General features: G+C 37.8%; 1 protein-coding gene across 2 annotated transcripts in view; it reads right to left on the bottom strand.

Moving 5' to 3' along the window:
* Positions 1 to 227: 227 nt before the first annotated feature.
* LOC111151021 (NIMA related kinase 7) overlaps positions 228 to 13,974 on the bottom strand; it is a 149,857-nt gene continuing 136,110 nt past the window's right edge. For both annotated transcript variants that reach the window (XR_002640835.1, XM_022508726.1), the window contains exon 10: positions 228 to 3,216. Coding sequence is in view for 1 of the 2 variants with exons in the window: in XM_022508726.1 (XP_022364434.1) it covers positions 3,106 to 3,216 (111 nt within the window). In the remaining variant the exon portion in view is untranslated. The remainder of the gene's footprint in view (positions 3,217 to 13,974) is intronic.

The raw sequence follows: 13,974 nt of genomic DNA, 5'->3' as shown, positions 1-13,974 counted from the left end.
GAGATCTACCTTAGTTTAGTACGTATTTATTAAACTACTTCTTAGTGTCTGTCAGAGCTCCATTATCACCCTCAATTGTTTCAATTCTTAGGCTTCTCCCAAAATGGTAACGTCATGGAAATGAACAAGAGCTGTTTCTTCTGTAGGTTAAGTGAAATAAACAATGGCAGACTTTAGTGGGAAAAAAAATCACAGATACATAAAAATTTTATTGTACCCATTGTTTAATTTTGTTTTTATTTATATTAGGATATTATACAATTTCCAAAGCTAACAACAGAATCTTTTTAGTATGTGTATTTGAAGCATAACAAAATAAAAGTATTTCACAAAAAAAGTCCATATTACAGTACTATTGAAATATGAGGCATAGGATAATTACGCATTTGTGGGTTATAAACATAATACATTCATTTTAAAGAAAAAACATTTAATATGAATAACATTTTGGTTAAAATAAATATCATGTAAATGTTAACAGCAACACCTGAAGTATATTGATACAAGAAAGGTGTTTTGTAATAGGGTACTATGTAAAATGGTAAAGCATTCATGAAATGGCTGTAACATCTTACTAAATTTACAAGCATTGCACATTGTTGAGCACTTTTATTTATACAGGGATACACTTCACCCACCATTCCTAAACCTCAGCATACAAAAACAGTTACCCCACATTTTCCTCTGGGGAACTGGTACCAAAGTCTAAATAAGGTTTAGAATCAGATGTACCTTTCATTTTACTGTTTCCCAATTCAATTTATATGTTTTACTTAGTACAAAATTTACTTATAAACAGAAATATAAAGAGAATATTTCATAGGTGATTATAAAAATTAAAGCTTCTAATCATCTTCATAATTCTTTGAAACAATCTCATTCAAAATTAAAATCTGTTGTTTACACAGTTGTTTCTTCAGGAAAAAATATGAACACTTAGATAGGAAAAAGATACCATATCGAAAACAAAAAGTTTCCACTTGTAGAAAATAATAATGGATTTCCCTGATCATTAAATTCTTCCTAGCTATTTCCTTCTAACAAAGAAAAGCTTAAATTTTTGCTTAAAAGTCACTGGGAGGGGTTACACAGATGAATTTTAGGTTCACGTATTTTTCTAAAGATTGTAAGAAAAAGGAGATTATCTGTTCCAACCTCAGAACAATTTCCTCTCAATTATATTATAATAAAATGAACATGACACTAATGGTCAACAGAAATAACCTACTTACTCATCATTCTGGAGAAAATCTACGATGCTCAGTGTAAAAGCTGTAGGTAACTGGAATCTGGTAAAAATGATGTATCTGGCCCTCATTTAAAGGACCACCTGGGCGTCCTCTGTCTATCCCAAGACAAATTACCCTTCAGATACCACAACTGATTACATTTGGGGAGGGAGGGGAGTTTATGCTTTTGCCCTTTATAAACCATTTTTAAAGTTTACAAATGACTTGAAAGTATTCAAACGACTATAAGAAAAATACTTATATGAGAAGACAAAACCAGAGGTTACATCAGCTAAAGGTAGGTACTCTCTAAACACGAGGTTTCCATGTTGGGAGGATTATCCATCCCAGGGTTCCAGGGTGGCCTGGTGTCCTTGAACGGTGACTGCCACTTGGCCTTTTGGCTTTCATGATTCTGTGATGAACATGAAGGCACTCAGGGAAAACTCATCTCCACAACAGCATTTACTAAACTCTGCGCATGTCCTTAAACTAAACGAAGCGTTACCATCTCTGTCATCTTCATGCATGAATACAGTACTTGGCTTAAAAGCTTCTCAACAGAAGTGTTAATCTCATAAAAATTCTGGCTGTGGTAATGGCCAGTTTTCATTGCTTTAAACATATTCTAAAATTACAACCTTGTCAAATGAACTGAAACTGTGTCAACATTCACAGGTACAATGCAACACACATCCTTTCTTCCTCTCTGACAAAATACACGCATACAGGGTGGCCCAAATTTTATAAAAGTTAAAAAAATGTTTTTAATCCAGGAAAAGTATTGGTATACCAAATATTTTTTAAAGGGTATTATGTTCTCAGAAAATCTGAAACATAATGGATAAGATGCACATACAATATAAATAAAAAAGTAACTTGAAGAATACAAAAAAAATTCTGAAGGGGACCAATCAGAACTTCAATAAAATCTATGCATAAAAACATATGCTTACACTATAGTGTACAATTATGAAGAGAGAATTTAAATTTATAAAGAACTTGAAATATAGTACTGCAAGATTATTCAAAGATTTTTCAAATGTACAAACAATAATAAAAACACAAAAAAAGCCTCAGGCAATGTGCAACTTTCAAAATTACTATCACACCAGCCAAACAAATCCTTAACCACTTTTTAAATGGATTCATTTATACCATTTTAATGCAAAAAGACTATCAGAGAGATTAAAACAAAACAAAATAAAGCAAAGAATTCTTCAGTGTCTGACTCACATTTTGTCCCTCAATTTTTTCACATTTAAGAGTTGCCCTTTGAATGTATGAGCTAAGAATTTTAAGTGTTTCTCAAATAGTTTATGTCTACATTTATCTTAAGAATTATATTTGAAAGCTACAATGCTAAGAACTAAAACACATACTTCAAACTTTTAAGAATAAAATAATCACAAAAGTTCACAATTGTGTTAATCTCCAATGTCCATAAATGACAAAAAAGCAAACAAGTCATGTGCTCAGATCCTCTTCCTCAGGTTACAAGTCTATCTTGATGAGTGCCAAGCTGCGCCTTCAACATTTGGCACTGAGAGTCTATCTGAACACAATTCATCAGCAAAAAGGAAAAAAAAAAAACAAAAAAACTAAATAATTCTTAAAAGCTTTAGCCATTAAAAACCATTAAGTTTAATTTACTCTCCTAACATGCAACCTGACGATCCAAAGTCATTTGGGGTTTGTTTGCAAGAAGGTGACTTAAGCTGGTACAAAATGAAGCTTATGTGAAAACTGGTTAAGGATTCAAAGCACATTAGCTCTGAAAGATTCATCTTAACACCCAGACGAAAACGGGGAGGTATGATTTGCACAAAAACACTTTAAATTAGTTTGGTTGTATTCTCCGTGATCTTCCATGTATTTAGCTGCTAGCAGTGCACGCGTGCATCCTCTTGGCTACATCATAAACGTAGGTGATGTCTGGTCGCTTCTCTGGATCTGGACTGATGCACATATTCACTAACTGTCGTAGCTACAGAGGAAGAAAATACAAGACGCTTTAAAATACCATTTCAGGGGTGCCCAGCGGGGCTCAGTTGGTTGAGCGTCAGCCTTTGGCTCAGGTCATGATCCCAGGGTCCTGGGATCGAGCCCCAAATCGGGGCCTGCTTCTCCCTCTCCCTCTGCCTGCCGCTCCCCCCTGCTTGTGCTGTCTCTCGGGCAAATGAATAAAATCTTTAAGTAAATAAATAAGTAAGCATTTCAGTTAATTATTGAAACTATTCTGGCTAGATATAGATTTACAAGGAAAGTACACTTTCTGACTAAATAGTCACATGTGGAATTTGGGAATCCAAACAAATGAGCAAAGGAAAAATAAAAAGACAAACCAAGAAACAAACTGTTAAACTACAGAGAATACTGATGGGGAGGCCGGTGGGGGGATGGGCAAAATCAGTGAAGGAGATTAAAGCTCACTTATGCTGAGCACTGAGTAACACAGGGAATTGCTGAATTACTGTACTGTACACCTGAAACTAATGTAACACTGTACATTAACTATACTGGAATAAGAACGAAAAAACCTTAAAAAAAAAGAATATATATGACTGCTGTCAATGATTTTGCAATTAGTTGAAGTCTAAGAAGTATGTATAATCATTGGTGAGTGTTAAGGTCAAGCAAAAAGTACTGTCTACATTCAGAGGCTTTACAATGATGTTACTATTTTTCAAAGAAGTTTATCTTGGGTGGCTCAGTGGGTTAAGCCTCTGCCTTCAGCTCAGGTCATGGTCTCAAGGCCCTGGGATCGAGCCCTGCATCGGGCTCTCTGCTCAGCCGGGAGCCTGCTTCCCCCTCTCTCTCTGGTGCCTCTCTGCCTACTTGTAATCTCTCCCTCTGTATCAAATAAATAAATAAAATCTTAAAAAAAAAAAGCTTATCAGAAGACAATAGTCATAAAGGACAACAGGTTTTTATCTCTAAGGCTCCAAATTAACTGTAGATTTATACACATTTATTTGATCTCGAATGTACTACATTAGCCTTGATATTAAGTTTAAATTTTCATAATTATATAGCATGTGTCTACAGATCTAAGTTTATATGAGGCATAGGGTAGATGGCTATCTTATGCACTTAACATAAATCATTTTATATAAATATAGCGTTTTTTTAGTCTCATATTAAAGAAAAAGTACTCTTCTAAACTAAGAATAATAAAGTATAAGCGAGGTAAATTATGAATTTATTTGTATCCCAATCCCAACCCTCAACTGCATGAAGCAGTATTAGTATCTTCACTTTACAGAGAGAGCTGAAGTTTACTGACGTATTTACATTACAGAAAATAAGCACACCTCAATACATGGGGAAAAAAACATCCTTCCATCTGGTCCTAGAGCCAGTGAGTAGAAGTATATGGGATTTCATTCTCAATTCCAACTGCATCAGTTTGCGACACTCTGTGCCTTCGTAGCACCGTGTGTGTGATCTCTCACAGATGATAAGCCAAATGAAGAGGAAGAGCCAGATTCTTTGGCTTTTGAAGTATGTCTTGAGGAATGACTTAGATATTTTGAAAATTTGCACTAATTCTTTCTGGCCAGTTATTAGCATGTAGTAAATATTAATGATAATATTACATCCACTGAGAGGGTCTGAGAATTTCAATTTATATTCCTTGTAATGCAGCAGACAATAGCATTGAAAATCCTCAAGGGGTACAGCAAATCCACAAGGCATTTTATCATGGCAATCTGAGAGAAATTTAAATCAGAAAGAGGCTGGCATTTTACCCATTAAAATAAAAACAAATACATCCAATTATACACAATACAGAAAGCAGCAGGAAAAACATTTATAATGATACTTGTATTTAAAAGATAATGTGTTCTAACAGGTCGCCTAGTTGTTAGATATTTTGTTTAGAGATAAAAATGACAAAAGCAGCAGGAAAGATAACAGAAAAAGACAATTGAAGTACAAAAATTCATTCCAATTAACCAGAATACACATAGATGTAATGGCAATTTTTGACTGAATAAAACTACCACATCCTTCAAACCAGTCCAGAAGCCTTCTTTTCCCAGCCTGATAGGTCAGAATGGGGTGACACTTCCAACCTACTCTAGCAAATGGTCCTCAAGTTCTCCTGCCCAGAGGAGAAAGTCCCCAAGATTAAAGATAGATGGATATAAATTTAATCGAAGAGGACAAAGACTCTCTGGCTCTCCAAAGCAGAAGATGAGAACCAGATGTAATCAAGAGGAAGAGAAGTCAACAACACAGTAAATGGAGAGGGAGTGAGGACAGCGGCTGAACCACCACATTGAACCCCCTCCTTTGGGACAGCCTTCTTAAGGACTCACAGGAGACTCAGAAACGCTTCGGTAGACAGAGCCAGGGCAAGACTGCATTTACTCTTCCTCTTTCTCACGTGGTTTGATCTCCATCTGAAGTGTAGTTCATTGTGTCATCAAGATTTATCTCGCCCAAAGAAGTTTCTAACAAGTCACGTAATACAAAATCATATACAATTTTGTCCTACGTGACTTGTTAGAAATTTCTTTGGACAATTAGGCATACCTCAGTATATTTATGAATCAAATAATCTGATCATTTTCCCCCCTAAATTGTTACCTAATAAACAAGTTGATAAAATATGAAAACAAGATCCTATAAAATTAAAATATGCTTGAGTAGTGATCCTCACTCATCTAGAATAGAGCACTATGCTGGCATCTGAGGACACTGAGGGTACATCAGGGTGAAGAACCAGCCCAGAAAGGAAGGCCTATTGTGTAGGAAAGAAGTGAGAGATTGACTCATTTCCCTTCCTGACAGTCTGACCCTTCTTTCCTTTCTACCTCTCCCTTCTCCATTTATTCATTCATTCAGTAAAATCTTATTACGCATTTATTATGCACCAGATACTTAAGTAGTAAGGATAAAGCAATAAATGAAATACACATGATACCTTGCCTTTGTGCCGCTTACAATCTAGTGGGGGAAGAAAGACTGACAAACGTGAGACTGAGGAAACCATATTAACTAATTCTCTTATAACTACAAAGTGATAGGCATCTCAAGAGGTATTTGTGAGATAGTTAGAGGCAAAAAGACTGTAGATGGCTGCCCGGAAGAGACAATCATTACTTTCCTCTTTTTCCTTCCATCTGCCTAGCTCCGAGTTGTTTCATCTCATTCACTGAGGATATCTAGCTGACCGTATTCTTCATCCCAAGTACAACAACCACATCTTTGGTCACTCTGATGCCCATTTGGATCCTCTATCCAAAACAAACTTCTTGACTACCTGGCCTTAATCTTCACTTTTGCTCCATTTTAGTCATTTGTGCCTCCCAGGGGCATAACCTAAGCTTTACAATGTCCTGTGTCGCATAATAAATGTGGACACAAGCCCCTGTCCTTCCAGGGCTCACACCTGTCCCCCAATATGGTTGTGCTTTGATTTGAGACCCTTTCCGATACCTTTCCTCTTCATCAATCATCGGCTTCTGGACTTCCATCATTCATTTCCAGGCTAGACCTCATAGTACAATCCTTTAACAACTTCTTTGGCAGCACCATTAATAATCCTTTATCTTTTCACAGTATCAACCCTGACAATTGTTTTCTTTGCTTTTCTACCAGGATGCGAAGGACTGCTGGAGAAGATCACAGACTCCATATAATCCGGAGTCACCAGATTCACGGTTCCAACTGCAGTTGGACCTTAAAAGCTGTTCTGTAATCCAAATGTTTTGCCCAATAAACTCCATTTCCCACAATGGCTAATCTCAACCTTCACTAATCCGTAGGCACTGGCCTCAATTCTTTCTCCCCCAGGTCTTGCTTCCTACTCCACAGAGAAAAATCAACACTGTTAGGTTTAAACTTTCCTCGGTATCTCAACCTACCTTGTTAGTATCTGGTCCATATCATTTCTGTTCTAGCATCAGAAGAGTATTTTTTTTTTACTACTCTCAATTCTATCACTGGAATCTCTTCTAAGAGACTATACATTATACACCATCATACATCAGCACCTGAAATACAGTTGGCTATGAATGTCTAATGAGTGAATATTCAGTCTGTTATTACTTTTCTATATTTCCAGCCTCTCATTTGTTGACTGTTTCATCATAGTCTGTAAGTATAGTCAAGTTTCACTTCCCAACCAGTGCCCCATCTAATGTATTTGCTCTATAGCCAAATTTCTTTGGGGTGGGGGGAAAAACCCCACTATACTTACTACATCAACTTCCTTAATCTACTTATTTAAGCCAACTATAATCACTTTTTCATCTCCTCCACCCCCCAAGAACATTTCACTGAAATCGCTTTGGCAAAGGTTAGCAGTATTTCCCATTTGCTAAATCTGATGAACTCTTTCCTGTTTACCTCTTCGTACTGGTACTCGACCTTTCTGCAGAGCCAATGCTTCTGATCACAGCCTTGCTGGGTGTTGCTCCTCCTCTGGGTCCAACACACCATACTGGTTCTCCTCTTACTTCTCTGACTTTTCCTTCCTTTGTAGGTTTATCTTCCTCTGGCAATCCCTCTACTGTCAGTGTGTTCTGAGGTTCATTTCTTTCCTCATCTCTTTTATTTTCTCCCTCTACTTTCTTATCCTACACAACTTTATTTACTCCCCTGGCTTTAATAATCACCAACACAACACGCTGAGGAACACACACACACATATGTATCTTCAGGCCAGACCTCTTCATGGGCTCCATTCACATATCTCCACCCGGCTTCTGAGCATACCTACCTACAAATACCTCATATTAAACATGCCTAGAACTGAGATCTTATTTTTTTTCTCCCCAAACCAGTTCTATCTTGGCAGTGCCTCCAATTTCTCAAGCCAGAAATCTGAAATTCATACAAGACACCTCCTCATACTTCTTCCCCCTGGCACAACAATCATCTACCAAGTCTTACTGCTCCCTGACTGTATTTCTTCTTGCCTTAGGCTCCACTGCTTACACTGAAGGGATAATCTTCCAACTGACAGCTTTACCTCTAGTTTCTTCCAATCTCCCTAGCATTGCCGGTAAACACCAAGCTGACCACAGTTCAACATTAGGCACTTCAATGGCTCCCCACTGCCCTCTAGAAAGTATAACTATTGGCATGGTATATTATAGGGTTCTAATATCTGGCTCTTGCTTACCTTTCCAGCCTCACATTTAGCCCCAAACCCCTCCTCCCTCCAGCCCCACTCTACAATCTAATGATAACAAAGCATTCAGTTCTGTGTTCATTCACCAAACTGTTTTATGCCCTGAATCTTTATGTATGTTGCGTCTCTGCTTATAAAGACTGCCTCGAAATACCCCCCGCCCTTGCCTGTCACCTACTCATTCTCAGAGCCTTTCATAACAACTTTATACACACACACACACACACACACACACGGGCTGAGGCTTGAACTCCCAATCCTGAGATCAAAACCTGAGCTAAGATCATGAGATAGACGCTTCACTGACTGAGCCATCCAGGCGCCATCCATATCTTAGTATTTTCTATTTGTTTTCCATCATACCCTTCACATACTTTTTTTTTTTTTTTGAGGTATGACATTAACATTATCTTAGTTTCAGGTGTTTGCACACTTTAATTAAAGCCTTTCTACCACTTCATTATTGTCCTTCATTTAATATTTTTTGTTTGTTTATTTTGAGAGAGAGAGAGAGACAGAGTGAGAGAGAGCATGAGAGGGGAGGTCAGAGGGAGAAGCAGACTCCCCATGGAGCTGGGAGCCCGATGTAGGACTCGATCCCAGAGCTCCGGGACCATGACCCGAGCCGAAGGCAGTGGCCCAACCAACTGAGCCACCCAGGCGCCCTGTCCTTCATTTAATATGTGTTCTCCTATTAAACTGAAAGACCTGGAAGATGGATATTGTATGAACAGTAAATGCTCACCAACAGGTTAAGTGAAAGAATGAATGGGTAACTCCTGAGTGAGGGAAAATGGAATGGTTTTGTGGTTGTGGCAACTGAATGAAAGTCCAAAGCACAAACACAATTTTGACATATAAAATGGTACGGAAAATTCCAAGCAGAGGTAACGGACTGAACAAAGGTGCTGAGCCGAAGAAAGTGTGAGGTGTGTGAAAACAGTGGCTCGTACTTCTGCATGCCTGGGGAGCAAGAAACAGGGATGAAACGATAGACTGAGGCCAAATAAAGTAAAGGTTTAAGGAGTTTACAATCTATTGCTATGAGCAACAGGAAGTCAGTACTTAAGCCAGGAGGCAGAGATCACTAAAGGTGCACTTCAGAACAATATCTTCTTGGAATAGTCAAAGATAGAGCAAAAACAGAGCAATGCCAGCAGAATGCTCAAAGTTGCTCTAAGATTTCAGTCAAGAAATATTGTTCACCAGAAGTTTCCACCAGGGTATGTGAAAGGACATTGTGTCCTCTAACAGAAGTATGTGACAAAGAAGGAAGACTGGCTTTGCAGGGGCAACAAGGACACTAAGTTTTGAAGGTATCACCTGTGAGGTACTCACAGATTGCAACCTGGGTAGAACTGTGAATTCCTGAATTTGGTGTTTAATTCTGTATCCATCTCTAGGTAACTGAATTCTATATATTACATAATTTTTTACTCTACCCATATTAAGATCATGAAGATAGAGGAGACAGCTTTAGTGAAAATGTATTAACCTATCCTGAACATAGTTTTGCATTGTATGGTTCTCTTAAATATTCATGTGTTAATCAGTCTTACTTAATGGCAGGTATCATTCTGGATTTTTTTTTTTAAGATTTTATTTATTTATTTGACAGACAGAGATCACAAGTAGGCGGACAGGCAGGCAAAGAGAGAGAGGGAAGCAGGCTCCCTGCGGAGCAGAGAGCCCGATGTGGGGCTCGATCCCATGACCCTGGGATCATGACCTGAGCCGAAGGCAGAGGCTCAACCCACTGAGCCACCCAGGTGCCCCTGGATCTTTAAAAATCCTAAATTTATATAGCATTTCATATTTCATAAAATCTTCCATATCCTTTTATTTATTTATTTATTTATATTTGAGAGCGAGCCTAAGTGGGGTAAGGAGCAGAGGGAGAAGCAGGTTCCCCACTGAACAGGGAGCCCAGTGTGGGGCTTGATCCTGGGATGAGTTGAAGGCAGACACCCAACTGACTGAGCCACCCAGGTGCCCCCCATATCTTTTTATTTTTAAAGTGTTGTAATCTCTCATAACAATCTCAATTTACAGAGGGAAACAACCCAAGAGCCAATTAAAAAATTAATGCTGAAACCCAAACTGGAACCAAGTCATTTGGTTTTTTAATGCAGGCCTTTTCCATTTACCATTGTTGAGAGCTTGCTTACTTTTATCTAATTTGGCCTTTTGGTTTGAGTTCCTCATAATGCCTAATACAGCTCTGCATATATAAGGATTTCTCAGTAACACTAACTGGTTGAGTTTCAAAGCATTACCACTATAGAGGGGTATCACTTAGTCTGACGTATTATCTAACTTCTGATCAAGAGGATGCGATACTAGGTATCGACAGAAGATACCAGTTATGTAGTGACCATCACAGAGTAGAGAACAGAGCATTTCAGGTACTTTATTCAAATTCTCAGAGGTTGGTCTGACTTTCGTCCAATGAACACAGTGGTGAGATGCCTCAGCTTTAATCAACGGTGTCAAAACTGACTTGCTGTTTGTTTCCCCTTAGGCAAATCAGTAGCATGGAATCCACCACTCTCAGTCCTTATCAAAGAATATTTAATGGTGTATTGAATATTGAAAAATCTGAATGTTCAAAGAGTATTGAAAGGTGTGCTACATAGCCCCTATCAAACTCCTCTAAGAGAATGAAAATTTAGGGAAGACTCTGTATCTTTATATATATAAGACTCTGTTCATCTTTATGACTTTGGATAATCTTAGCTCTACCCTTTAATCAAATTGGGACACCAGAAGCTGCATCACGGGAGCACAATGGTTTATCAAAGCCGCCAAATCACCTTTCCAAAGCCATGCTTTAATGCTTGCTTTTGGCTTTTATCAAATACCACATAGGTATTTTCTGTGTAGTTGCTACTAAAGACACTGCCTGGTACATTACTCACAGATCCTTCTAGGAGATATTTCTTTCTTTCTTCCTTTTCTTTTCTTTTCTTTTTTTTTTTTTTAACGATTTTATTTATTTATGTGACAGAGAGAGAGAGAGAGAGAGAGAGATCATAAGCAGGCAGAGCAGCAGGCAGAGGGAGAAGCAGGCTACCTGCCAAGCAGAGAGCCTGATGCGGGGCTTGATCCCATGACCAGGGCCGAAGGCAGACACCTAATCAACTGAGCTACCCAGGTGGCCCTTATAGGAGATATTTATATTATAATTTAGTAGGAGAAAACTCTGTCTTCTTTGAGGTACCAGTATATTTCCTCCTTAAAATCAGAAACAACCCTTTGAGCACTGACAGAAAGGAAGCAGTAACTAGATGAACAGCTCAACCAGGGCAACTCTGGGGCCAGGAAGCTAGGTGTGCCTACATTCTCTTTTATCCTTGGTTCTGAATTTGTACTTCCATTTCTATTTTAATAACTTGTTAAGTCATGTCTTTTTTTCATTTATTTTAAAGATCTTATTTTAGAGAGAGAGAGAGGGGAGCACAATGGACGGAGGAGCAGAGGGAGAGGGAGAGGGAGAAGCAGACTCCCTGCTGAACAGAGAGCCTGACATGGGGCTCGATCCCGGGACCCTGGTCTGGGATCACGACCTGAGCCAAAGACAGACGTTAAAGCGACTGAGCCACCCAGGTGCCCCAAGTCATGTCTTTTACTGTGAGGTACCTCAAATCCTTTTTGAAAAAAAGGCAGATTGTAAGAGAAAATGAGAGACTTACGTAGACCTACATTCTTAACTGGATGCATTTTTCCTTAATACATATGAGAGAACTACTGGCTGTTCTAAAGATACATTTAAATAGACTCGTTAACGTGGTGGAGGAAAAATCAGCTACAATAGTCTTTGGCAATGTAAAGGGGGAAAAAAATCACAACATAAAACTTACTTTCATGTTACAAATAGCCACAGACTAAGTTTTATGCTTTTAACTTTAATAATTTGGTTTAAAATGACAAATTTATATGGATCTATGAATGGTCTCTTGTCATATCAGATAACAATTCAAGTTCTATAAATAAGGTCCCATCTCATCCTGTCTTCTTTGAATGTATACAAAAGTACAGTTCCACTTTTCCATGGTAGAGTTATCTGTGCTCCTGATATAATGAATAGAAGTATAAAACTGTCACCTACATATCAGAAACCAGAAACATCAAGAGACAGAATAAAGAGTTTAAAAGTTATTAAGTAGAGGAAGAGGAAAAACTCTTTACCTTTGCCAGACAGTTTCCAAATTTTTAAGTTGTTAAATAACTACCCATAACTGGTTCATTTGGTTACTCATAGTTTCACTTTTTGCAGCCTGTGGACACGTCTAGAAGCCATGTTACTTGGATGGAGAGACTCCATACAACCAGTCATTAGCTTTCCTAGGCTTCCAGTGAAAAACTGGAATATAGTCCCTTGAACATTTTCATGTTCTATATGGTAAGATCTTCATGCTCTGTAAGGTAACTCTGGGGCTTTGACTATATGTATTTCTAGTACCAGAGCTGAGAGAAAACCATTTCCTAAAAGTTGATATTTACTGAGTTCTAATCATGAGTCAGGCATGGTTCTATATATTTTTACACGCCTTAATGATTCAGTCTTCCCAACAACTCTTTGGGATAGGCACTACTATAACATTTTACAGAGGAGTAACATTCCCAAGGTCACAAAGGCCATAAAGACGACAGCCTGGATTTGAACTCAAGTAGTCTAGCTTCAGAGTCTGGGCTTTTACAGTTACTGTGTTATACTGCCTGAGAAAAATCCTAACGTGGTCTGTAGGTAACCTCATGGCCGCCTCTGCACAGAAGTGGGAGACCTTCCAGATGGACAAAGACAGTTCTAGACTATCTGACTCTCAAAAGAATGCTATCTCTAACACTGGCTCATCTAGTTTCTAAATTAATCTATCTGTCCTCATATTTCATGGGCCAACTCTGATCAAAAAGCAAACCCAGAAATTTTCTCTAGGGCTCTATAAAACTCACAATGAGATGCAGCCCTACTTTATGCATAAGAAATACATTTAAATGATGGCACAAAAATATTAAGATCAGTATTATATGGTCTGAGTGACAATTTTAATGTTATTTCTAATCTGACTCATTTATTAAAGTGACAGTAAGTCCCTCCAAACAAATAAAATGTAGTTGAATTTTAACATGGAATGATTTCTTTATGCCAGATTATAAACTTACATAGTGACTTGATGAATTATTAAAAAAAAAAAGTCTCTAATTTTTCTATCGGTAAGTCAGACATTAAATAATCAGAATGTAATAATTACCTTAGAGATTTCCCTCAATGTTAGCCTTTACATTTTTTTAAAAAGTTCCTATAAGCCTCTGGGAGAAAAGAAATTAAAAACCTTTAACATTTATCTAATATTCTGCAAAAACTCTAAGTACTATATTACTAACCATGTTTGAGGAAAACATGTTCATACAATAACTTTAAGAATTTTTTATATATTCCTGTATGTCAGGCTTCAATTTCTAATATCCTCATTAGGTAACTTGCTCAAAAAAAAATTTTTGTGCTCGAATTGAGGGAATTAGCTTTCATTTATCCCTTCAAAATAAAGCCAAACCAGTAGATTTTACAATTTTGATAAAAAATAAATAGAAGTAAAG

The sequence above is a fragment of the Enhydra lutris genome, unplaced genomic scaffold (genome assembly GCF_002288905.1).
Source record: "Enhydra lutris kenyoni isolate GAN:26980312 unplaced genomic scaffold, ASM228890v2 scaffoldscaffold25, whole genome shotgun sequence".
Classification (NCBI taxonomy): Eukaryota; Metazoa; Chordata; class Mammalia; order Carnivora; family Mustelidae; genus Enhydra; species Enhydra lutris.
Note: the sequence above shows the minus strand (reverse complement) of the source record. Positions and strands in the feature narration are given on the sequence as shown.